Here is a 27500-nt window from a genome sequence, read left to right as displayed (position 1 = left end):
GTGTGTGTGTGTGTGTGTGTGTGTGTGTGTGTGTGTGTGTGTGTGTGTGTGTGTGTGTGTGTGTGTGTGTGTGTGTGTGTGTGTGTGTTCATACCAAATATTTAGAGTGTTTGAGCACAGTTGGCCTTGTGTAACTGTGAAATGCAGTATCGATCCTATCTCTGGGGATTGCTGGGCTGTGACGCAGTGCGGTTGATTGCAGAATACAGATTACGCTGAATTGTTGGCACGTTAAGCATCCTTCCTCTAAATGATCATCACCACCATTATGTAAAATCAGACCTGCTCAGTGCATAATTGATTTGGAGTTAGTGTCATAATGTAGTTTCCAGCACATCCAGCACCACTTGTTCTCTGGGAGACCCATTTGGAAGAGCAGAGGACATGACTGAAGGCAAACTTTTGTCACTTTCGTTCGAATCCCTCAACCAGATTTAAACTCCTGACTTTGTTGCTAGCACCAATGAATGGGCGTATCAGGTACAAGCGCATGGCATCCATTTTTGACGGTGCTCTCACTGCTCCTGTGTCTTTGTGGCTGTTCCACAGATCATCGACGAGGACGACACTCAGTTCATGACCAACTGCCCGCCTGCTGTGACTGAGAGTACTCCCAGGAGGCGCACCAGGATCCAGGTGTTCTGGACGGCACCTCCCTCCGGTTCCGGCTGCATCACCCTCAAGTGAGTGACCATGTTCTGTCATGTCCATACTTTTTTTGTCGTTAATGTATTTTAGCTCCATGTGGACTGATAATGGCCGCGTTTCCCAGATTCGTTAAGAAGCTCTTAAGTGCAAGATCTTCTTAGGAGCGTTCTTAGAATGTTCTTAGAGCGCTCCTAAGAAGTTCTTAGCACTTAAGAGCTTCTTAACGAATCAGGGAAACACGGCCAATGTCTTCTTTTTCTTTCATTTGTTTTCTGTCCTTATGTTAAATGTACCATATCAGGTTGTGACAGTGTTGTTTGAATAAACATTTCCTTGAATGCCAACGCAAGGTCAAAATATTTACTAATTGGATTAAATAGAAATATGGTTTTGATATGCCAACATGACATCATGGGACAGTGGTAGTGTCGTGGCTAAAGAGCTGGGCTAGCATGTGTTGACAAGATTGACCCTATATGCATACCTTAGCACCCTCCAACTGAGTATTTCAGTCATCATACCATTTTAAATGGACATTCATTTCATTCATCTTGAGTGGAGAGAGGTGTAATGATAGATAATGTGATGATGGTTAGAGACACAACTGTGTCGTCCATAACGTCCACTCATTCATGCATGTGTGTGTAGATGTTGCAATTAAGAAAATATCTGGAAACGACAGAAACATTTTCTTACATTCATTATAAGTTGGTTGTGCATTCTCCATAATTAGTATGTATGATTTAGCTCTAAAGATGTTATAGTGAATGTGTCGACTCAACTTATAGCACAACGTCAAAACACTAGACAGCGAGTGACGAAAATTGCTGTTTTCGACCAAATAACACTTTCTAGACACCGTTGTAACTAGGTCGTTGTTTGAGTGGTTGGTTGAGTGGCCATGGTGCTCTAGCAAGTACAAAGCTACAAATATTTTTTTTCATCATTATTTCATATATCATGCAATAGAGGGTTAATGTACCCCAGATAGGATACTATTGAGCCCAACTTCAGGCCGCTCATACACATTTAAATATGATAGGTCATGTACAAACTAAAATGGAACAACTACTGTAACTTAAATTGACTCGCTCAGCTTCTTAAATCAAATTGTCAAATCTGGTGGAAGCGCCTAGATATTATATTATAAACTAATGCATACCTATCATATTTTGCATCATTCAACACAGGTCAGTTGAGGCATTAAGCATATGAGAAAAGAGTAGAAAGATTTTTGTTTTAATTTTGTACGGCACTTTTTAGCACAGACTAGCATCATTAGGATGCAAAAATGGCGGAAGTTCATTTGTTGCTATTTATTGTTCAATTGAGTTTCACCTCTTGGTACTTCTGTACTCTGCTCCATTGGCAAAAATATGATACAGGAAGCTTACTTTGAGTAAACAAAAATAGAAAGTAATTTGTACAAAAATGCTTTGACAGTATGTCATCAAATGGATGTTAGATAAACCAGTTCTGTCTGCTATGAGTCAATCGTCTGTCAGCATAATTGAAAATAAATTCAATTGTTCATTCACCCACACATGCACTCATATTCTCATTCTTTTTTCTCCTTCTCTTTCCATCTCTCTGACATGATGTGTGCACACGCGCGCGCGCACACACACACACACACACACACACACACTCATGCATGCACTCATAACATTTTTGATGATTAGCCTTGTAGTACAATGGGCCCATGTTAATAAAATCTCTGGGTGAATTGAAATGGAATGTTAAGTAATCATCACTCCCACTGATTGCCTGGTTACCTGAGAAGCCGCCTGCAGGAGTTCACCGTTTTTAATATAAATTGCAAAATTAAGGTCCAGGCGTCATTAATAATGGAGTCTGATTTTCCCCAGACACTCTCACTACCCCACACACATACTGTAAGAGCTGTATCACTGCTCACTGACACGCGCGCGCCGCACACACACACACACAGTGAAGACTGACCCGGTTGCTTTCTCTCACACCACTGTTAGACGGGTGTATTCACAATAGTTCCCTTTTCATTTATCTTTCTCCTCCATGCGACAGATGGCTTATTGCAACGGCTGGTATTATTCCAATAAACGTTGTGTTTGTGAAAACAGCTGCTATGCAAATGCCGCGCCATTGCTGTCACTTTGTCCTGACGTGTCGGGGAAGAGATACAGTACCTTGTCGAGGCCGGGCCCGGCGCCAGAACTGGGCTGCTCTGTCCAATACACATCAAATAAAACTCCAATTACCCCTGGGACGAGCCCAGCACCTTTATGGGACTCCATATAAATATTTAGAGAGGGACAGAGGCTGCACACACTCTGTTATGGGGGGATCAAGAGAGAGGGGAAAACCAGGGAGAAGGAAAGCAAAGAGAGGAAAACCGAGAATTGAAAAATAAATTGTCTCTTTGTTGAGAATTTGGAGGGGTATTTGTGTTATTTTATGCATGTAAAGATGATGGGTTGTTAATTTCAGTTATACTGTAGCATGTAGTGGACAAATAGCGGCTGAGCTGATTACATTGAAGTCATAAAAGCAGTGAGTGTGTGCATTCCAAAAAGGATGTTTAAATTAAAGTTAATCTGTACATGTACAGTATATCAGTTATATACGTGTGTATATATATATATATATACACACACACACACGCAATTACTGATAACCACACTCCATCATCACATTATCATAGATGGTTGAGCTGTAATGACAGTAGAAGGATACGGACCCTGCTCAGTCCAACAATGTGCATTCCACGTATGATTTCCTGAAATCTTTGCCATACCTTCAGCGATGTCTTATTTTCCTGATTATCCGCTTAGCACAGCTGCCTCTGGCTGCGTTTGAGAACATACTGAATTGTAGGGTGATACAGTACCTTGACATGAACAAGAGCTGCATGCTGCTTCTCCGTGGGAGAATTAACAGCGTAGGCTTCTCACTATAAAAGAGAAGGGAGAGGGAGAGCGAGCTAGGAGAGAGATTCTGAAGAGATAGCTACAAATCCAGTCCCATGACTCCCATTATGAGTCCATTTGTATAGAGAGGGTTGAGTGCAGATGTTACAAAGCAGAGACTGACAGAGACGCAACCTCCTGTCTCCCCTCGTACTGTACTGCAGTTGGGGATTGATAAAGGAGGCGCACCAGATCCACAAAACACCCCCCACGCTTCACTGGCCTTGGCAGGCTTTAGTCTAGGCTAAGGAGTCTTGCCTGGTCTTGCCCGGCTCTGTGTTATTTTTTTAGACAGACGCAAGCGTGCACTGCCGTGGTCCCTGACATTATGTGACATTAGAGCGTGGAACCAAAAAAAAGAGATAAACGTTCGACAGAGTCACGAAATGTCAATTAAATGCATACATTGCTATTTCTGTTGGACACACGTGTTGTGACATTTAAAGGCACGGCGTTGACTAATGGCTTTACTTTGCGGAATGGGTTGTGAGAGAATCTCATTGGTGTCCTGCCGATGAACCAGTGGAAACAACAATCTGGCACATCGTTGTGAACAACACTCCTACAACACTTCTACAACACTTCAGTATTAACACTGGTCAGTGTGATCCTTGCCTTAGCACTCAGGAAGATCCTTCACCGTTCACCGAACATCCGATGTGACTTTGTTTTTAAAGCTGAAGCGCTGTCTAAAATCAGACTTCACAAGGACATAACCTCTAATGCACTCTTGTGCCTCCCATATTCACAGAGCCAGCATTGTACAGAAGAAGATCATCTACTTCCAGGATGAAGGATCCCTCACCAAGACAATGTGTGAACAAGGTGCAGTAAGACCATCACATTGTGGAAATAGTGTATATGAACAATGTAGCCGCAGTTAGTATGAATGTTTGTATAGAATGTTTTACATGACCGATTGATTTGTGTAATTTTGCATCACCCTATCTTACTATACTACATGTACTCATCCACTCAGGATCATTAAACAGGTAGCTACTCTGCATGCATAGACACAGACACCCTAACCTCACTCATTAGTATGGTTATAATGATGATGGAAGCAGGTACTGGTTGGGATGTGTGTGTGTGCGCGTGTGTGCGTGTGTGCGTGCGTGCGTGCGTGCGTGCGTGCGTGCGTGCGTATGTGTGTGTGAATATGTGTGTGCGTCTTGTGTGTGTCTGTGTGTAATAATCAGGGTTGTGTGCATGTCCGCAGACCCTCAGCAGGCAGAAAGCTCCAGCAGACCCCAGCAGGAGTGCTGTGCCTGTGGAACAGCCAAGTACAGGTTGACCTTCTACGGCAACTGGTCTGAGCAGATCCATCCCAAAGACTACCCCAGTAAGTCAGCATGCCCACGGCCATCATTAGAGCTCAGTCTCTCCAGCTCCAGCTCAACAGCACCTTATTGATTGTGCTCTTAAGTGTGAGAAAACTTCTCACAAAACTACTCTCAAGTCACACTGGTATCTGTTTTAAAGACCATTTGTGATTCAAATGGTGTGTGACATCTATATAATTTTACATTTTTGTTTTACCTGAGGGAAGACATATCTCATGAGAGTAACAATGTTGTTTTGCATGTACTGTATGAGGGATCGTAGTGTTGTTTTCCCCCTGGAGCCTCAATACAGATGTACTCTCAAAGACCTCACTCAATCAAGTTGTGCTGTGTTGCCTGATATGTAGCCTGATCTGTCTCATTAATCAAAAAGTGCACATTCCATTTTCTTGTGCTACGCCTAAATGTATGGATCAACATATGTTACATATCGCCCATAGCTGTGTGGGGTTTGCTTTCAAACCCAACGGCTTATCAAATTTCCATAAATAATTTCGGAAAAACGACACAGCCATTCCTTGGCAGGACGTGAGAAAACAAGCTATGGTACATTATAGCACGTCACAGGGATTGGATCCAGATTTGATGGATTTAGTAGGATTAGCTGCCTATAGTGTATACCCCCTCTCCCTCAGGATGTACACATAATCTGTCACACTGGGAGGGAGGAGAGGACAGGGGTGGAAGGCTTTTCTAAGGAGCCCGGTGAATAACACCAAGAAGCCTACAGGAAATCTGTGCTCATCAAAAATAGCCTATAGAGAACTGTATCCTGATATAACTGTTTTTTTGCTCTGCAGCGATATTTTTTTCTCTTATTCTCTTGTTCTGATGGAGCAAACTGAACTCAGATCAGTACACCTGTACGTAATCTCTGTCGTGAATACATATGCTTCACTGTCAGGTTGAACTGCCCGCCTAATTTTAAGGGTCAGATGATGAACAGCACTGTTGCAGTTATTATATACAGCAAAAGGCTGAAGTGAAGTGAAGGGGTAAGAGAGAAAGCAAGAACAGAAAGAAAGAGAAAGAGAGCACTTAGAGACAGAGAAGGAGAGATAGAGAGAGAGAGAGAGAGATACAGCACTCAGCGACAGATAGGGGGAAGAGAGGAAGGAAGGAGGAAGAGAGAGATGAAATAATAGAGGGAGAGAGAGAAAGAGAGAGACTGACAGATTGCTGTTCACCTCCAGTGTCTCTTCCAGCAGCTTGCCTCGCCAGCACCCGCGCTCGACAGTGGACGGGGTTCATTACCCGTGTTGGGGTGGGGTGGGGGTGGGGTGGGCTGCTGCGAGGGTACAGTTAGTTATTTACAGACAGGCAGCAGGCCGGGGCTACTGCAGGGGCCTCATCATTTCTGATGGGAACTAGGCAGGTGCAGGGCCCGGCGCACAGCGCAGCATTCCTCCAGCACTTCAAGGCTTGTTAAAAGCCCGTCACAGGCAGGCACTCGTGACCATGATGTATGGGCCTGGGCCTGTTTGGATTTGTCCAGATTCTCACATATAGGCACCACAGGTACATATAGATCATATAGGCTCTGTGCCAGAGAAACCACAGTTACAGCATAGAGTTTTCAAATACTTTTCTGTCCTCCGCAGACATTTTGCTGTAGGTTTAAATGCTAAGAGGTCTACATGGAATGCTAGGCTGGTGCTTTTGCTTATAAAATGCCCTAGCTACTGTATTATTGTCCAAATAAGGCAGTGTGTAAAGCATGTCTGAGATGTTATGGTCCATCGCTCTCATTTTTTCTCCAAAGGACGTGCCAATCATTGGTCGGCCCTTATCGGCGCCTCCCACACCAGGAGCTACATGCCGTGGGAGTACGGAGGCCTGGCCAGTGAGGGCGTGCGGCAGGTGGCAGAGCTGGGCTCCCCCGTCAAGATGGAGGAGGAGATCCGACAGAAGGTACCTTAACGCACAACTCACATGAGATTTTTTAATAACGGCAGAATACTTCTTTTTCTTCTTCTCTGTATCACTAGCTCCGTACCACACAGGACTTTTGATTAAGATGTGCATTGACTCGTTAGACTCACTCAATCCAAATGCATGATATTCAGGAGCTTCATCTGATGCAGTTAAGCAAGCAAGCAAGCAAGCCAACCAACCAACCAAACAAACAAGCCAAAAACAAACAAGCCTACTATTTATGCAACACAGCACAACACTGATTCAGTCTACCATGTTAGCAGTTAGCAGTTAGGACTGCGAGCTCCATCTCACTACAGCCAGTTGAATCAGGCGTGTTCCCTGAGACCTAACTTTTCAAAGTGTGCTTTGGCCTTGTGTCGTTCCCAGCACGCCTCCGTCCGAGGAAATAGCGTGTCAAAGGTTGATCAGTTAATGGAAGGGCTCCCTGGCATCCTAATTAAATGCATTAGTCTGTATAGGCTAATCTTTGCCTGCGCTGTAATTTAATGTTAATTTCCTCCTCTCACGCACGGCACTAACAATCGGAGGCAGGTACAGACAACTGAGATGTATAAGGTTGCTAGGCCACACTGACAGAGTGGCATTCCAAATATCACCCTCTGATTATAGCGCCTGGGAGCTAGAGAGAAAGAGAGACAGAGAGAAAGAGAGGGAGAGAGAGAGAGAGGGAGGGAGAGAGAGAGAATGAGAGAGAGGGAGGGAGGGATAGAGAATGGGTGTATGGGAAAGAGGGGGAAGGAGAGAGTATATTTCTTAAAATGTATGACACAAGGAGACTGAGAGAGAAAGAGATAGAGAGAGAGAATGTGTGTGTGTGTGTGTGTGTGTGTGTGTGTGTGTGTGTGTGTGTGTGTGTGTGTGTGTGTGTGTGTGTGTGTGTGGGAGAAAGGGGGGCATACAGAGTGAGAGAGAAAGTTTGCTTCAGAGAGAATCTTAAAGGTCATCAGAGATAGGTTCTTAGCTTACATGTGGCCATTTGTCTTTTGGGTTTCCTCTGTGTGGGTGGACTGGTAATGGGAGTCTTGACAGATTTCAGATTGATGATAGGGAATCTATTCAGCTCACCGTCACATGCAAATATGTCTTTCAGTCTTCTTTTATATTCTCTCTCTCTCTCTCTCTCTCTCTCTCTCTCTCTTCAGTTCTTTCCTCTGTTGTGACCCTTGGCTATTGTCTCGAAAAGGAATGCACCAGATGGCAAATATTATCCTGATTATTATGCCTCTCACAAAACATTCCTTGATGATCCTTGCATGTTGTCATGAGTTTATTACATGAAACATTTATTTATTAGTTATATGACTGACTGATAATTCCAGCAAGTGGTTTAGGTCACAGTGCCAAGCGCTCTGATGATTTGCATAGTTCATCCAGTGACATTTTTAGCTACTATAATAATTGGAAGCCATACATCTATGCAGACACCTTCATAAGGGAAGCTTTCATTCATCCCTCTCCCCATATTGCTGCTCTGGTAGCTGATTGAGTGCCATTTCCCACAGCTTGTCAGCTTAATATCATTACAGTGTAAGAGCAATGAATATGACAAAGCACAGAACTGTTTTTGTGTCGACTGAAGGCACAGAGATTGCATGAACTGACACACTCATATGAGAAAATCAGTACATTGTTTTTGAACAGGTTCTTTCTGTTAACTTTAAATCGTCGTCTTTCAGGTAGGTTCTAGTATCTTATTTTGGAGTGGATATTGATGGGGCATGGGAGCACACAGGTCAGGCAGGTCAAGAAGATTTCGCATGAAAAGAAAATCCTAATAGAATTAAGATGCTGTGTAAGTAGCCTACATGGAAACCATTGTTTTTTTTTCATCTTTACTTTTCATCAAATTCACTTACACTTCAGGATCAAGTAACAATATATGTAAGATATATTAATAAAGAGGCAGCTGTTATTATCGTCACAGCGTCAGTCTTAGTTAACTTGAGAAGTAGATTATCTGCATATGATATGAAAATAACTGCCAATGTGCCTGACTGGTATGCTTTTGGTATTGTGTAAACCTGTTCAAGTAGGATGAGAATGACATTTAATGTCAAAGTCATACTTTACCTTTAGGTCAAATACAGTTCTTTCCTAATTTTTCATTAGTGAATAGACATGTTTATAAAAGGAAACCGTGTGGGTAGAAGTAAATGAAGTGTGATATGTTTCTATCTAGAACAAGTAGATCTTCATAATAAAAGTGATAGTGTGGCAGAGTTTTGGCTTTATCGGCAATGAAAAATGAAAAAGCTGCAAGTATCGGTTTTGGCACTGGCAGTTGGCCAAAATGAATGAGAAAATATTGGCATATCGAATATCAGCAAAAATCCTATATCCAATATCGTGCATCCCTGACTCCATAGCACACTCCACTGCTCACAGAGTGTCTGATTTCGAGATTCTGATTCCTTTTAAAGGTTGAGGCTCATTTAAAGTCATCATAAGAAAAATACCTCTGACAGGTGGCCCAGAATCCTCAATGAGACCGGTTAATAGAAACCGTTTGGTATTCTGCTGCTGATTAAAGTGTGCCTCTCCTTGCATAATGTATGCGACCCAGTCTCCCAATGTGCTCAGAGGTCAGAAGGTGTTGGAGTGTTGCCAGGAACATAACCCTCAGTGTCACAGGGCCGTGTAAATCCTCCAAAAGAAGACTCTTTTGAGTTGCCCATAAATATGGCCACATCAGATTGCTGCCCTGTTGCTTGTGTGAGGTGAAAGAGCCTGACCTTGACTTTCTCCTGCCAGTGATATGTGAAAGTCAAGCAGGAATGTCTGTCTCTATATACTTCAAAATTGAGCTCTCTGTTCTGTTTTGGAAGATGTATTTTTTACTCTTACCGTTTCCTCTGTTTGTGATTTTTATTCAGTCTTTGTCTGTGAAGACACGGTTTCTCTTTTGGGCCCTTGTGATCTCGGCCATTAGAATTTGTGTTGTTTCCCCCTTCCTCTTGATGATATGTGTATTTGCCAGTACATTCCGGCGGCCCAGTGTGAAGCTAATGGGGAGGCAGATGAGAATGTGGCTGTCCTCCGGCACGGGCGGCACACACGGCGCTAACGCCCCAGCGCGCTCTGATCTACTGCGCTGTGAAATTTCCATTTCCACAAACAGTATGGGTGCCCCCATTTGCATACAATAGATACCCACAGCATGGTCCCTAGACCTCTCCCTCTCTCTCTCTCTCTCTTTTTCTCTCCCTCTCTGTCTCGCTCTCTCTCTCTTGCTTTTCTCTCTCTGTCTATCTCTCTCTCTCTCTCTCTCTCGCTCTCTCTCTCTCTCTCTCCCTAATATTAGAGTGCTTTCTATCAGGGGAAAGAAACACATTATTTCACAGTCTTCAGTAAATGCATAGTGATGGAAATGAGGAGGCCATCTACATGGATAAACTGCACTGTAATAACAATATGATTGCCTGCTATGATGAAGGCAACAATGTCACGCATGTACAGAACGCACAGAATTACAATGACTTGCATTAGAACAGTTGATTGAAACTCCCCCATAATGATTCATTGTATTCTGCAACACCAGAATTCTTGTTAGCTTTTGCTCTACATACCAAAAATGCATCGTGCAGTAGTTGTATGAAGTAACATATTTTTCTGTGCACTTACTACCCCGGTTGACCCAATGCTTTCATATTTGGCTCAGCAGTGAAAATAGAAGTCTATAGCGACGAGCGGCTGAGCTTTGTCAGTGTGACAGAGCTGTTCTAGACCCCATGCTTGTTGCCTCCACCGAGTCTTTATCTGCTCTAATGAATATTGCATTCACAGATAGCAGGCAACACTTGACCCCCAGATGCGTGGCGGATGCATGACCTCACTCAATCTCGCTCGCAGCTCGCGCCCTCGTGCATAATATCAGACAAAAGCACAGAACTTGGCTTCGCCCTCAGCCACAGCTGTAGGCTCAGGCCCGTAGGCTGCAGGAAGGACGTTTATTCATTTATACATTCAAAACATACACGTTTGCCCTGAGTGGGTAGGAGTAAAGATGCACTAAATCACATCTCCTTGGGAGCAGATGCACAAAAAGATACAAGATTTTATTTACTGAACCGCTGCACTAACACTAAACATTGGGAGATGTGCTGAGAATTGGATATGTGATGTGTGTGGATTTGCCACTATGATGGACAGTGAGTAAAAATGAAATAGTTTATTCACTAATTATTCATAGATGATAGGGAGATCAAGAATCCTGCTCGTTTTTGTTAATTGTATGTTAATGGCTCTGTTCTTTCACCTTGCACGGTGCATACCAACATTAACAGCATACCACTCAGGTGTTGTCAGTCTAAGGGCTTTGATTTGTGAGATGACCTTGCCGTTATCGTGAAATCTATTTTTTTTATACTCAGTCCAAGCACCCAAACCTATCCACCAACACACACACACACACATACACACACACACACACACACACACACACACACACACACACACACACACACACACACACACACACACATGCACTTACACACGCACACATACGGGTATACCCTCAGCAGGTATATATGCTTGAAACCCTTTTAGAGCCACTAATAGATGGAGTCCAGTTGAAGATGGTGAGACTAGACAGACATCCTCCACTAAGTGCACCTAATGCCGGGCCATTGCTGCCTCTCACCTCTGCTTGCTGTCGAAAGGCCACTCTCCTTTCCTCCCTCATTCTCTTCCTCTCTCCCCCCTCCATCCCACTCTTCCACCCCTCACTCTCTCTGTCTGTCTGTCTCTCTCTTGAGGTCATCTAAGGCCAGTTGCCCAGCAGTGTGGCGTAAATAAGATCCTGGTGGACGCGCGGGCTTGTCTGCCTGTCCAGTCTTGCCTCAGCGCTGTGAACAGTAGAGATAACAGGGGAAATAGTCTGTAATGCCTTTTACAGACACTCCTAAGCTATCTGGGCTTTTGGAAGGCCGCCACTGGATTCTTCCTCTGTGCGAATCTTCTGCTGGCTGGGCCCTTTGTTCCAGCAGGATACGACAGACTGCCGCATTGTTTGGAAATGTGTTCCAGTAGTTTATCGAGGAACAATTGTCTTATTTCAACCGACTGGCAGTCCTCTGGTTGCCTGTCAACTTAGCTTTGGATATTGCGCGGAGACGTCCTGCGTATGAAAAACAAGCCAAATGTTTCTCCTGGCTTCCAAGGCAGCTTGTACAATAGGCAGGGCTGTACAATAACACGGGGCCTATTCAGCTGAGCTCCAGGATGGCTCGGAGCCCTCCAAGTGTCAAAACCCCAGCAGCAGCTATCTGCTCGAAAGGCTGTATAACCATGCAGCTGTGATTTTTAGGTTCAGGTGCTTCAAATCAGTGTGCTTCATAGAAGTTCTCTATTTTCTAATAAGAGTGGAGGTTTATCAGCAGACCAGTAGATGTATTTCTGTGCTGATGTATTCAGTCTCTAGTAGGCAGTATAGTACTGTAAACTAAGGAACCGGGCTAGCAAGCAGTAGCCAGAAAATTGTGGATTCAGTTGACCCTGCCGTGACCTTGACCACAGCATTCAACTCTACGTACATTGCTCCAGGAGGACTGTCCCTTCAATTGATCAATGTGTCAGCTAAATACATAAATGCACAACATAAAAAATAAGTTCTAAGTTCTTTCAGGCAAGTCTTGCCACTCCTCGGCCATCTTGGTAACGCCTCCTGGCTGTTTTTTTCGGGACAAGATCAGGCTCCTATTCAAATTAAATCTGTAACTCCAAATAGGAATGTCCTATCAAGTACATCTGGCAAATCCTTGTTTAAATCTAAATTGAAGGATGTAAATATCTCAAGTAAAGATGTTATCATTTGTGTTAACTTGATCACGGCACATGCACTAAGTTTCAGAGCTGCTAAGTTATTGCCATGGTTACAGAGGAAGTAAACAGGAGGCAAAATGTCAATCAAACTATTTCCAATAATGTGCTTGGCCACTTACATTACAGTCCAGGACTCCCAGTTCACAAGTCTGACATGTTTAGTGTTAGGCTTTGCCCTCATAGAGCCCCATTCATTTTCCTGTTAGTGATTTATCTACAGTAGTACAAGTATATAAGTAGGTGCATGTGTGCAAGTGTGCTTGTGTGCTTTTGCCTGCGTCTACATGCGTGTGCGTGCCACAGTTGCCAGCGGGTCTGATGTTGTCCTTGTGTAAACGAGGGGAGGTGGCGTGGGAGCGCCTGTGCAAGCAGTCGGCCAGTGGGGTGCACAGTCCGTGGGCTCCAGTAAGCCAGGGGATTACCGGGGAATCTCAAGCATTCAGCCGGGAATTCGCCCCGATAATCTGAATACAAAGCCCAAGATCTCCTCCCTTAAATCCCCAATCCGACCTGATGGAGAACAGATACGCCGCAAAAAAACACTCACAGGTGCACCTGGGGAGGTAGTATCAGTGGGCCCTTAAATCCCACACACGCAGCCATCTGGAAGCGAGCAGGTAAATAGACTCGAGTCGTGAAAACACATTTGTTAGTGGGAGTGTTATCTTCCGCTGACAGGTCATTTTCTCTGGAAGATCGGCACTGCCTTTGAATAATGCGCCAGGAATGTATTAAATGTGGCATAGTTTGATATAGAAGTTGGCAGGTAAGATGTTGATAAGGACTGAATGCTGACTAATGCATTTCATCCCTATCTCTTAAGGCTTGTTTGTGATGAGTGCTATCTGCAGTACAGTAATAGATTAATGAGTGTGCTTTGGCATTTGACTGGGAGGGGGAGCGAGGAAGAAAACCAAGTCACATTCTTTAAAGGACCTTGGGAGCTTTTCAAGGACATTGTTAAAGAACATACTGTATGTATGCATGTGTGTTTGTGTGTGTGCGCATGTGCGTGTATGTGTGCATGTGCGTGTGTGTGTTTTGTGTCCTGTAGTTATGCTTTTTTTATTCCTTATTTTTTATATGCAGAATTCTTCAAAGGCTTCTCCATTTTCTCTTGCGCATCAGAGAAAACTTCGCAAGGTCCTTTTGACTGGAGTACTGCCTTCCTCCTCACCAAACAAATTTGAAGTAGTTTTGCTTTTAGTATATTTCATCTTTTTTTCCCCCTCCCCTTCTCTCCCTCCCTCCCTCCCTCCGTCTCTCTCTCCCCCCATCTCTCTGTGTGAGAGTTTCATTTCAGACAGATTGTCATGGGTGGGATGATGGCAAACTGGAATGCTGTCCTTCACTTTTATCTCGTTATGACTGAGTGGAGAGTGAAACTGCAGCAGACCACTTTCTCGGGGAGCCAAACTTTCTCTCTCTCTCTCTCTCCCTTTCTCCCTCTCTTTCTCTCTTCATCCTCCGTCTCTTGTTGTCCCTCTCTCACTCGCTCAATCTCTCGCTCTCAGTCTCTCTTTTATGTCTCTCTGCTGAACAATTAGCTGTAAAAAAAAAAAAAAAACAGGAGCTATCAACATTTCACATCGAGCAAACACCCCACATCTTGACATCTCTGAAGCACACAAACTGTGTGAGTGTGAAGTGTGTGCCATTCCCCCAGGCAAGCTAGAGAGTTCGAAAGGGAGGGAGAATGAGGAAGACAGAGAAAGAAAGCAAGCAAGCAAGAGAGACAGAGAGAAAGAGAAAGAGAGAGAGAGAGAGATAAGAGTGGCCAGACGAACCTCTTTGACACGTCGGCCGTTAGACAACCCCCTGACCGACGTCTAAAGCGGCCGGTGCAAATCTGTTTTCTCACAGGTACTTTGTGTCAGCGTCTCGGCCTTCCTCTCCCAAAATGAGCGGGAGCACGGTCACAGACGGGGACCTAAGCTGTCCATTGTCCCAGGTGCCATTAGTATGCTGTGGGGCTACTGTACCGCTGTGTCAGATGGACACAGAGAGAGTTGGGGGGCTCACTTTGGCAAAGCCACAATGTCCACACAGGCTGCTTCCAAGATGGCTCCAGCTGTAACAAGGGAGGCAGGATGGGTAGAGAGAGAGAGGGAGAGAGAGAGAGAGAGAGAGATGCAAGGAATGTAAGTCTCGCTCAGTCCACTCCCCCCCACCCCACCCCACCCCATCCCACACACACACACACACACACACACACTGTGTTCTTAAAAGAGCCCTCATAAGGCCCTGGCTGCATAAACACAATAAAGCCACATTATGCACCGCGCTTCTTTAATTCATGAGGGACAGCTCATAAATCTGTTTTCAATAACGGCCCCCTCCTCTCTCTCTCCCACTCTCTTTCGCTACCTCTCTCTCCCACTCTCTCTCCCGCTCTCTCTCGGCATGTTTTCCCTATGTAGATGAGCCTGCAGCTTCTAAAAGGGCTCCCTGACAGTAATCTGCAGATAATTTGGTTAGCGCATTCCTCGCCACACTGCACTGGGAGGCCACGAGGAGAGCCCATGACTCAAAAAGGAAGGTCAAACAAAGCAGACTGACAGTCCCACACACACACACACATATGCGTGCAGGCAGCCATGCACGCACACACACACACACACACACACACACACACACACACACACACACACACACACACACACACACACACATTTTCTGATTGACTCCCTTTCTTTTGTGAAGTCATTCACCCTCACTGTGATGATGGATGGAAGAGCGCTGAAGATTTATCCTCCGCATCTCTCTCTCTTTGGCGTCCTGTACTTCAGCCTCCCTGCCATCTTTACAGTACAACAATGCCACACACAGCAGCCTGCGTGCTGAGCATTTCACGAGTGACAGGTGCCGTCAGATCCAGGGACAAACAAGCAGGAGAGGCTCCTGAGGAGACTGTACACACACACACAATGCTGTTGTTGTGTAACACTGCTCACCAGATACGTCTCAGCAGCGTTTCATCTGAACCTGTTTCCTCTTTCAGCCTTTTCAACCAGGCTTCCACACTATCCAACTTGATTATACCTTCCACCTCCAATCCTATTGATCACACTCAACCCCTCCAACATCTCACCACCACCATCACCAACACCCCCTGGAGACTGTCACCCCCTCCTGACACACACACACACACACACACACACACACACACACACACACACACACACACACACACACACACACACACACACACACACACACACACACACACACACACTCTTCCCCATCAGAGGAGACCATCTTGGCTCTGACAGCAGGTTGGGGTAAATGATACAGTACGGAGGTCAGTGGCAGGCCATGGGAGACTGCGGGGGTGGGGAAGGGGGCGTGCTCTTCCTTATGGCTAATCAGCGCCCAGCGGAGTCCAACCAGGTGCTCGCTTGGCTACGCTCGCTGACAGGCATGGAGAAACTGATCTAATTGGTTGAGTGCAGCCATGTCAGACAATAGAGGCCTGATTGGACACAGTGGGCCCAGGGCAGGTGGTGGTGGTGGTGGTGGTGGTGGTGGTGGTGTGTGTGTGTGTGTGTGTGTGTGTGTGTGTGTGTGTGAAAGAGAGAGAGAGAGGGAGAGAGAGAGAGACAGAGGGCAGGTTGTCAGCTAAAAAAAGGGGCTCTCTGTGGCTGCTGACAGCTCTCAGCACCTCTGCTGTGAGTCTGTTTTGGAAACATGTCTCAGCGTATTCTTAGCAAGAGCACTAATGGTGTGTGTGTGTGTGTGTGTATCTGTGTGTCTGAGTGTGTCAGAGAGAGAGGAAGGAAGCGATGGAGAGAGTGGCCACACAGGAGAGATAGGTGTCTTGGGGAAAAGGGCTACTGAGAGGTGATTACTTATTTGTTTCAACATACTGTACAGTACACACAAACACAAAGAAAGTAGGTTCACCAAGCCAACTAAAACATAATTACGGAGATGATTGTGTTGTAAGATATATTGTCATATTTACTCCAACTCCAATGTCTTGTGTTAGGCATTGTTGTAAGTGCTGTGAGCATTGATAGAAAAATGTTTCATTGTGGTTTTTTTTCTGTTTGTAACGACAGTACTCTGTGACCTTGAGAAATCTTGAGAGATCTGTATGAAAATGTTTTTCCTTTAAGGGAAAACTTTCAGAAAACCTGACATATATACAAGACCATACGTGCACAGCTTTTATAACAGCAGGCTATATTTTTATATTTTTTAGTTGATGTAGTATTAGTATGAATAGATATTTATGCCGTTCGTTCACTACCATCCGTGGTAGGTCTTGGTGTTTCCCCTGTGGTGATCTTATGTGGGGCGGTCTTACTGTAAACCGTTTTACTTACTCTAAACTGTGAGTGTGACTCGTGTAAATTATTGTTGTTTGTAGGCCTGCTTGAAGAAAATACATTTGACCTTTCTCTAAATAACTCTCCTGATCACAGGCTGCACAGGCAGTAATCAAGAATCTTTGCTGCACCCTTGTCTTCAGCTAGTGGATACGTTTAAAAACAATAGCTCATTACAGCACCCAGCCTTCTCTACAGTATGTACTCAACCCACACTGCCGATGGTGTCAGTGCAGGCAAAGGCCATGTTTCACACTGGGTTTGCAAATTAAAGTGAAGGTCCTGTCCTAAAGTAATTTGCTGGCTTATTATTTGTTCCCCCATGAATGGCTTCATCAAGAATTGGCTATTCATTTTGGGCTTTGTGGGTGATTCTGGAAAATGCCAATTTGAAGGTATTTTTCTGAGACCTTGCTGTCAAGGCCACAGCTCTCTCTCTCTCTCTCTCTCTCTCTCTCGCACTCTCCCTGTCTCTCGGAGCTAAAATATTTGTCACGATGACTCAGTGTCACCCACCCTGCCAGCTCCCTCGACTACCTCTGTCTCCATCTTGTCTTGTCTTTCCCTCTTTCTGTTTGTCAGTCTCTCACTTCATCTCTCCATCTGATTTTCAACATCTGCTTCTCTCTCTCTCTCTCTCTCTCTCTCTCTCTCTCTTAATCTTTCTCTCTCTTTCTCTCGCCATGCTCCTCTTTGTCTCTTGCGGGTTTTTTTTATCCCCCCCCCCACCTGTCTCTCTCTTATCTCTCACTCCATTGGGGAGCCTTTGATAGCGCACTTTGTACTGGGGATTCAATTTTTACATCAAGGCGAATAGGCGGGCAGTGGGCGAGGCTGAGGGGCGGCTCGGCTGCGGCTCTCCCATGCTGTGCGCTCCTGCGGCGGGGGTCAGGCTTCGCAGCGTTCCCACCTGACCATGGCCACCTCTGCCTGATTGAGCCTAACAACCCCCCCACCCCCCCTTAAGAGAGGAAGCGCCAGCAGCACGCAGAGACAAGCCGACAGCCCCACCATTGGGTGCCTAAGAAGGCATGACTCGGAGCGCCGCGGCCCTGCTCAGACAGAACTGACGTTCGGTTCCGTGGCTGGATCTCTGCCGGTGTGAGGTGGACGACCATCGTTTTCGACGTGTGCTGCTTGTTGTGCCCACTGCAGGTGGAAGAAGCAGGTCCTCCTCACTCAGGGATGGGGATGGAGCCCGATCATGGCTGAGGTGTTGTCATAGCAACTTTAGACTGCTAAACTACAATGCACTTTATTTCTTAGTTGTTGTGTTGTAAAACACACTCTATGCTGAAATTGTTTTCAATTAGATAGACTAATTGTCTGAATACTTGTTTTTGTAATAAACATTTCAGGGTTTTTTTAGGATACATTTCAGGTATCCTCTTGCCACTCTACACACACACACTTGTAATTTAAGAATACATAAAACATTCATCGTATCTGTGTTTTTTTCATGTGGTTGCAAAGGAAAGCTGTAACATATAGAAATATTAAATATCATCAGATGACCAATAACGTCCATAGTCTGACTGCTTAGTGAAAGCAAAAGGGAAACAACAGAGTAGAGTTTTTTAAAATTCTGGTAGCTTGATAAAACAGGTAGGCCCTACTGGTCTTTTTTTTTTTATATATAAGATCACATACTGGGGCAAAGGCTCCCTTGCAAGAGGGAGGAAATTGCATGAGTGAGGACTGGTTGTTATGTCCATTGTGATGCCTTTCATCAGTCTGAAGAAGCATGTGTAGTTTCCCTCTGTTTGAGAATCACTTTTTTATCATAAGATCACTGAATTGGAAAGCAGTACCAAGGACATTTTGGAAGAGAAATGAGAATATATGAACAACTAATCAGCCAATCACATGTAACATATTACAATGCTCACATTTTGAATGGATGTTGAAGAGGAAACCTTCATTATTGATGTAATGGAGGTTAGAGCCAGTATCTGAGAAGAAACAATTTGCATAGTTATGCATGCTGTGAAAACAACTGCGATTTCTCCCCCTTATTGAAAGGCAGAATAAATAATTGCAGTATTTGCATAGCAATATGAACTAATGATGTCTTCAGCATAATGATGAACCCACAGCTTACGGGGTGCGTGAGAAGAAAGTGCTGAGCCCAAACCACTGTTGATCACCCAGTGGAGCACCTGCTAAACAGTGGCTTAGACGCGTTCTCTCATTCACACAGTGTCAGACTACCAGGAGATGTTCTGTTTTCCGTGCATGGTGGTAATGCTTAGGTCTTTGTGCATTTTAACTGCTGGGAGTATTTGGTAAACATTACATTTAAAAGATGTGTTAGAAGTTGTTTAGCTAACCAATGGTGTAGGTAGGCCATGACTGTCTAAAGAGACTAGTTTTGCTCTATGCTCTCGTCTTCTACAATGTATTACAAAGTATCTACAATGATGTATTTTTCACCTAGTAAATGTACTTTACAGTTCAGTCTCATGGCATGGGCCAAATTCCTCAACCATTAGCATTGCTTTCAGGGACTCTCACTTTAACAAATGCCCCCTCCCCCCTTGACAGCTGATTAACCGATGCTGACTTGGCATTCATCGAGACACGGCGTGTCTCTCTCACCCACGCCCCAGCTAAAAGGGAAATATAAATGTTAAATCTAGCATTATGACTGACTGCATTGTACTTGTCACTATCTGATGGGATTCACCCATGCTAAATTAATCCTATTCCCTTGAAGTTCTCTCCCCCCCCCCCCGTCTCCTCCCTTCTTCACCCTCTGTCTCTTTCTCTCTCTCTCTCTCTCATTTTTTACTCTCTATTGAGTAAGCCTTTTTCTTCTTGTCAAAATGGCTTTAGATGTTAATGTCAGACAACGCAGGTGAAATAAAAGGAGCTGAAGTCATAAGGGCTCCGGAATGTTCCTCAGTGTCAGCCCTCTGCTGTGGGCTTTGATTAACTGCTCCGTCCGAAAATAACCGGGAACAATAGAAAATGTGACAGAGTTATTATTGCATCATGAGTTGCACTGCCGCTTCCAATTTCCATCTTATGCATTTGAGATGAAAGCACCTAATGCCACCGGCCACGGGGCCCCATGCTCCGCCGTCTCGTCTCACATGAATTATGGCAAATCACCTCTGCAATAAAAGCCAATTCAAACTTCCTGTTTGAAGGGGCAAGGTGGTGTGTGTGTGTGTGTGTGTGTGTGTGTATGTGTGTGTGTGTGTGTGCGTGTGTATGTGGGTTTGTGTGTGGGTGCGTGTGTTGAGGAGGTGGGGGGGGTCATTCAACCTTTGAGAATGGAGCTCCTCTGTACTCTACAGTCATTGAACAGTTGCCATGTGGTGAAGGTAATGAACAACAACTGCACTTTGCTTGTGATTGCTAGGGGCTTTGCTAAGTGTCGGAACCTGCCAGAAATAATGTCCTTGGGAAGAATAAAGAGTTGAGGGCACTGCCACAGCTCCTACATTTTCCAACTCTCTTCAGTCAAACATTGTTTCAAGCTCACCTTGATGGTGACTCCTGACAAGCAAAGCAAATACCTCAGCTGTCTGAGATCCATTTTACTGTTCTCAAATAACTAACATTAAAATGTCCAAGAAATAGTGTCATTATATTGTGTCATTGTGCCATTATATTGTCTTTAGGTCTCTGTCTGATGAATGCATTACAATCATTTTGTAATTAGGTGCAGAAATACAGGAGAGGAAGGAATCAAAGAAATAATGACACCAAGCATAAAAAGCAGCCACCCAATGCAAGACTGATTAAAGCTGATTAGAGAGATATGCAGGATCATGTGGGCAGACAGGCTGCAACAGTTTTGTTGTATGCCATATTAAATTTCATTTTTAATGCCACAGTCATTTTAGTGTGTAGCCTGTATTCCATTTACTAATTTGCGTCATATTAGTGAGTGCTCATTCGACTGCTGTTTTGTCACAAGTGTCACAGCCATTTACAGATTGACAGCCATATATTTGCAAATATGCATGCCAAATCGCTTTACATGACAGTCTTAAATGGTGAAGCATAGCCAAGCTCCAGTTGAAGAATAACCAAACTTCAGAGCAATATAATACAATGCAATATAGAATGAACGTCATTGTGAAATAAAGGATCTGCTTAGTGACAGCAGCCCTGCCATTGTTGTGCTTCTTCTGAAATAAGGGCTAGCCTTCTCACATGAAGTAAACCAGACATGCAGACAAGTCTATTTTAATCATCTCCTGTCTCCTACAGATAACAACACAGCTAATATTGGGAAACAGCAACACAGTGCATGTTTCTTTAATGATTAAATTATGGGAATTGCATTTGCAAAGCAGCTCAGGATATTGCAAACAATATTGTCCAGCCTTTATTAAACAATATGAAAAGAGCCATCAATCAGAGGGAGACGGTTGACTTTGCCTTGTCCATGATGTTGAGTATCCGCTCACCCCACTGGCGATTTGAATGCATGTGAGTCTAAACAAGGTCAAATGCAAGGCGTCACTTTGCATGTATTGAGAACTACCCTCAGGGACAGTATAGGCGTACTGAAAACTAGCTTTGAACCTGCACTAATGGGTGAAAACACTTTTCTCAATGTTTCATTCCAGCCATTTTTGTTCCTTCAGTGATGTTGTACAGCACAAGGATACAGTACACCTCACTAGTGTATATGCTCATACGAGTGAACAACTCTCTGTCACAAACCAATTATCCTCCTTTACGTCAGCTTAGCCATAGATCCCCCTGCGAATTCAGCAAATATTTGCTTCCTTGGCAGTGAGAAATTGGCAAGGATGAGACCGAGATAAGATATTTGATTAGATATCTGCTCGGTGCAGTCATTAGATGTCAAGGGATTGCATTTAACGAGATTAAAATAATGAATATGAATCACACAGCCCAGACGGTGATTAATGAAAAGGCCGGTGAATCTTAAGTATTTTATTTTAATAACCTTCTGTTCTTGCGAGACTGGAGAAGGCTCAAACGCTGCACAATACCTGTTTGTTTAGCGCACCGCAACGCTGGCTTCTAATGAATCGTTTGACAGACCAGCATGCCTTGCATTAACAATACAAACGATGTTGTGAATGTTGCATTTATATTTGAATGTGGCCTTTTGGTCGCAGTTGCAGGACTTGGCAACAACTTGGCTTTTTTGTGCTTCTTCATCATTCATTTCTTTGTTTGCTGAAGAAGCGAAAGAATTGTTTTCATCACGATGGCCATATTTGAGAGACACTATTGAGCATGGTAGACTGGAGACGGTGGGAAGGGAAGAAGGCCCACTGATTTAGAATTGTGACTGGAGCTGAATGTTGTTACATTTGAAAGGGTGTTTCCGCTGAAGGCTCCATTTTGCTTCAGAATTGGATTGTAGACTTTAGTCTTTATTTGTTATGACTTATTGTGTGTTTAATCGACTTATAGCTATTGTCGGTAAACAAACAATTTGTTACAGCTGGTGTACACAGCTACTCCTGCTTGAAGCGTCTATTTTACCAGCATATGTTTATCGCATCACAAAATGTTTCTATACCTAGAGGTTTCTGCAACTTCATTGTATTTGAGTAGTCATTTAGCTAATTTATTACCTCCGCCAAGGAGGTTATGTTTTCATCGGGATTTGTATGTTTGTTTGTTTGTCTGTCTGTTTGTTCACAAGATAACTCAAAAAGTTATGGGAAGATAAATTTTGGGAGTGATTTTGGGTTCCAGGAGGGGGTTATGTTTTCACTTGGCGGAGGTCTGCGCTCTCTTAGTGCTTTTCTAGTTTCATTTTAGACTTTTTGGCTCAGTTAGGATAGAGTTAAATAGATTGTGTTAAAATACTAAAATGCCTCTTTTTTTCAAAATAAGCGATGCATTTTGCTTACCATATTATCTAACGATATCTCATCTATTTGCGAAATTTGCTAGTGTTTCGATACAAAAGCAGCAGTCATCAGGACAGAGGGTGGCTGGCCCCTGATCCACATTGTGTTTTTCACATTGTGTTCAGAGCGCCAAGCAATGATTTTCTTGTCAACTACATAAGACAGAAAGGGACATTGATGGACATTCACATTATTTTCGTTATTTTGATAACTTTTCTTGTGTGTTTAGCCTTTAGTACGCCATACAGCCATCAAAAGTGTTTTATAAATGTTGATGAAAGTTGTTTAGGCCTATGAATGTGTTTGTTTTGACATATACTGTATATCTGTTCAGTGGTTAATTTAAACGTCCTCAACAGCTTACAGTACTGTTTCTGTTTATTTCAAAGAATATCCAACACACACACACACACGCGCACACACACACACACACACACACACACACACACACACACACACACATGGTTTGCTAATACTGTACATACGGGAGGTGAAAATAGCTTGATGCTGTTATCTGGCAGAGAACTCTCTGTAATGGATTAGTGAACCTTTTAGCACCCGTCCGCAGCATCGCTCATAAACACCGTTGGTCCCTACAGAGAGATCTCAAAGACAAAAATCCTCTATTTAAGGGGCCCTTATATTTTCACAACATCTGCAATTATTTTTGAATTTCAGTCAGGCATAATGAATGGCCTGTTTGTTGAAGTTTTTGTTTGGCACGGTTATATAACCAAAAAGCTAGTTATCGTATTTAAGGGGGAACGGTGGGCTTTGGCGAGGCCTTCTGTGTCGGTGAACACATTGGTGTATGGCCATGCAGGGTAAGGATTTTGCACAAGCTGAGCAGTGCCCAGCCTTCCCTGGGATTGTTTGTGTTTTCACACGCTGCGTTTTATGGACCTTCAACAGAGGAGTGTCCAACAGAATGTTTAGAAAACATTTCAAACTGTGGTTTCAGCCCAGAGCCATCATCAATTCTCCTCACAGATAGGAAACTGCTTTGTTTTTGGATGAATAGAAAGCTAATGTTATTACACTCTGTGCAGATGTTTTGATGAAAAACCTGCTTGTGACAGCAGTCATTCCATGTGTGTGTTGCTGCTTTGTAGCCTTGACTTTTGTGCTTTCAAGTGCCAAGTTTGATTTCACACGGCACTTTTTTTTCACTCAAAGTTATGGGAGGACTTGAGTTTGGACGTCTCGATGGTGATGGAGTTTTCCCAGCAGCTAATTTGCAGTTAAAGAAACACACTCTCACACTCAGCCCCCCTCTGAGGTTGGGAGCAACAGCACCATAACTGCCGAAGCTTGTTGTCCATTCCGGAAGCCTGTCTCCATGGCTGTCCGACTCCCAGCAGCCTCACCAACAAACAGGGATTAGAGACTCCCTGTCAGAACTTGCTCCCTCCGCTCCCCCCTTTTGCTTGTGTTCTCCTGTACGTTTGCTGTCAGAAGTTGTTTGTATCAGGGCAGGGGGCATGGCTGCTGGATATGCAGTGGCCACTGCCTATTACTGTCACTCACGATTAGATAGCCGTCGAGTGCTGGGAATCTCAAGAGTGCAACTTGTGCCTCTGTGTGGGCCCTGGCTTTGGCATGCGCCAGGGTCAAAAGGTCCATTTGGCACCCAACAGGTCTATTACCTCAGCTGGCAGAGGGCCTGAAACTAATTATGAAATACGTAGCTGAGTAAAGTCATCAGAGCTGAAGGTCAAAGCAATTACTACGTTCCCAGGATCTGTATCTCTCTCTCTCTCTCTGTCTCTCTGTCTCTCTCTCTCTGTCTTTCTCTCTCTCTCTCTTTCTGTCTCTCTCTCTCTCTTGCTCTTTCTCTCTCTTTCTCGCTGTCTCCGTCGTACTCTCTCTCTCTCCTCGTTTCTCTCCCTACATCCATGAGAGTTGCCCGTGAGAACGCCGTGAAATGCATGCATAGTGAAACATGCTGGGCGAATAATTGATTTTGTCAGAATTCGCTCGCTGTGAGTTCTGCACAAAAAGTTATAATCTTTCTCTCTCCAGGAAGCTAACTCTTGCCCTTATATCTGCTGGAAATCCATCGCGCCCCTCTAATAGATAAGTAGAATTTGCATAAATCTCAACCTTTTGGCCAGCCTGCTTAGAGTTTATGCAGAGGGAGAATTGTGCGTTCTGGTGAGGGCTTGCAAATGTTGGCTTCTCCGATTAGTCCAAATAGGCCTCTGAAATATCTGCCATCTGCTAGTTCCCTCTCTCATTATACTGTGCAAATTTGCGATCCTATCTCGTGTTGCTTGTAGTGTGCGCAATTATTTCAATTTGGCCCGCTTGATTAGATTGACTTGCTCCCAAATCCAATTAATACTGGGTGATGACCACAAACAGCAACAGGCCTGTTTGCCGCGAGAGCCGCCATGTAATGAGGAAGGACAGGCATCTGTGGATCTCGAGCCCGAGTGTCAATTAAGCCAGCGTCCCACTTCCTCCAGACAAGTGTTAAGGAGAAATGGAGGAAGTGGCGCTCCACGCATCTGTGTTTACCCAGCCTGTTTGCCTAATTAGGCGCTGACTGACTGTCTGTGACGCAGACCGATCCAGTAAATATTCACCTACGGATGCGAACGAGCCCGCAGGAACGACCAGCAGACTGATGTGGCAGCGCCGCCACTGTGCACGGTCGTTCCGAAACTAGCCAAATAACTTCACACAGTTTTTTATTTTGTTGATGCGCTGTCTAGGATTTGCGCCTTATGTGTGTTATAATGAAGTGAAACATTTTGATGTTATACTAATATGACTGCACGCAGAGCGTGCACATCTATCCACATGGTTTCCAGCCACTCTAATGAAGGATGAGGGAAAACAACGCGAGTAGGGTCACTCTGTCAATCTACCATATGGCAATAGCAAGATTCCCTGTGGATTTGTTTTGCTGAAACTCACTTACACTTTCAGAGTCGAGCAAAAAAAAACAAATCAGGTAAAAAAGTTTATTTACCGGCAGAGACTTACTTTATTTGGCCATCTCCATTTTCTTAAACCATAACTGCCTGTCCATGCATCATGCTGTTGTGTGAAATTTAATTTGTACTGTGGGTGATCGATTGAGGCGTTCCCCCAAGAAAATGTCAAACTCTCAGAAACAACTTTGACAAATTAGCTTTCGTTTGACAGGCCGGCGTAAAGTTGGATGGCTACATTATTGCCGTGGTTATGTTATTGAAAGGTTTTTAATCACCAAGGATTTCTGTCACTCTGTTGGGTTGCGGTGTGGCAGGCAGGGAGGGAGCGGGTGTTATGGTTGGTCATATCTCGTCTCATGTTTCCAGGCATTGCCTAATGAGGCAGAAAGAAAGGCTGCACACAGAAATGCCAGGGCTACAAATTACTGCAGACAATTTATTTGATGAAGCAAATCTCAAATGCCACTTGTCGTCAGTGGAGTAGCCAAGGGATCACACGACTTAATGGCTAAACACATTTTTTTTCAGTTGTAAATAACATATTTTTTAGGTTGTTGTTGTGTTGTGACATTATTGAGATGTTTTTGTTTTCCGCATGAGTGAATTCACAGCAGATGTTCTTGTCAGAGGCATATGTGAGAGTGGGTTGCACGCTGTTTTGTAATAAAACAACTTTCTGTGAGTTTCCGCGGTGTCAAGATGGCCCAATTAATGAACTCAGGAATCTGTTCACTGTCGCCTGCCCCATTTGTCACCATATGTGTGTGGCAAAGGCTAAAGATAAGAATTCTGGGTAAACATTATAAAACGGCACGCAGCAGCACAGATGGACCAAATGGAAATGTCTGGCATACCTCTGGAGCAGCAGAGAGAAACATGAGGCTTCACCAGAAGAAGAGCCCCATAAAAAAATGTTTGTTACATAATAGACCCATTTCTTAATTTAGAAGTTACATTGACAAAGCACATTAAAGAACAGGCGGAAGAGAATGAACACACAGACACATGCGCACACACACAGACACACACAAAAAGGGGACAAATCCCACACACACAGCCCCTCTCATGTTCTCTCGCTGTGTGTGTGTGTGTGTGAGAGAGAGAGAGAGCTCAAGCGCAGTTCAATGTTATCGTGTTGATTTCCCTCCTTATTTTCGAGGGATTACATGAAGGTTTTTGGGAAGAGATTTCCTCCCGCAGAATGGGGTATTATTAGATCTCAGCTATGGGGTAGGCTTCAGTTGAGCCACATCCAACAAGACTGGGGCTGCCTGTATACACTTCAACAAGGTCTTATTATCTTTGTGGAAAATTACAAGGATCGTTTGATGTCGGCGAGTCTCGCGTAGAGAGACGCTGTGATGTGAAGAGAAGTGCGGCGGAAGCCGAGGCCTTTCTCCCTGAGTATTGTTTGATCTGAGCTGTTTATGAGACGCTCGCCATCTGTTTAATGTCGGAACACTTCATCATTCCGGCGAGCCAGACCACAATTTATTTTTTGATCACTTTTGTTATCCTTGAAAGTGTCTGTCTAATTAAAGGCCTGTCGTGCTTCCCTCGGTTTACCAGTGTGGAGACAGACGAGTGTGTTAGTGAGCGAGGGAGACAGCGAATGATCGAATGAGAGTTACCTTAGGGAGCTACGAGAGAGAGCAACGCAATTTGTCCAAACGCT

The 27500-nt window shown here is 44.2% G+C and overlaps 1 protein-coding gene across 2 annotated transcripts in view; it reads left to right on the top strand.

The window, feature by feature from the left end:
* spon1b (spondin 1b) overlaps window positions 1-27500 on the top strand; it is a 57254-nt gene that overhangs the window by 6715 nt on the left and 23039 nt on the right. For both annotated transcript variants that reach the window (XM_062547216.1, XM_062547215.1), the window contains exons 3-6: window positions 550-683; window positions 4348-4421; window positions 4816-4938; window positions 6702-6850. In XM_062547216.1, coding sequence (XP_062403200.1) covers window positions 550-683; window positions 4348-4421; window positions 4816-4938; window positions 6702-6850 — 480 coding nt within the window. The remainder of the gene's footprint in view (window positions 1-549; window positions 684-4347; window positions 4422-4815; window positions 4939-6701; window positions 6851-27500) is intronic.

Source organism: Sardina pilchardus, chromosome 10 (genome assembly GCF_963854185.1).
Source record: "Sardina pilchardus chromosome 10, fSarPil1.1, whole genome shotgun sequence".
NCBI classification, from domain to species: domain Eukaryota; kingdom Metazoa; phylum Chordata; class Actinopteri; order Clupeiformes; family Clupeidae; genus Sardina; species Sardina pilchardus.
The sequence above is the reverse complement of the archived record's forward strand: the minus strand, read 5'-3'. Positions and strand labels throughout refer to the sequence as shown.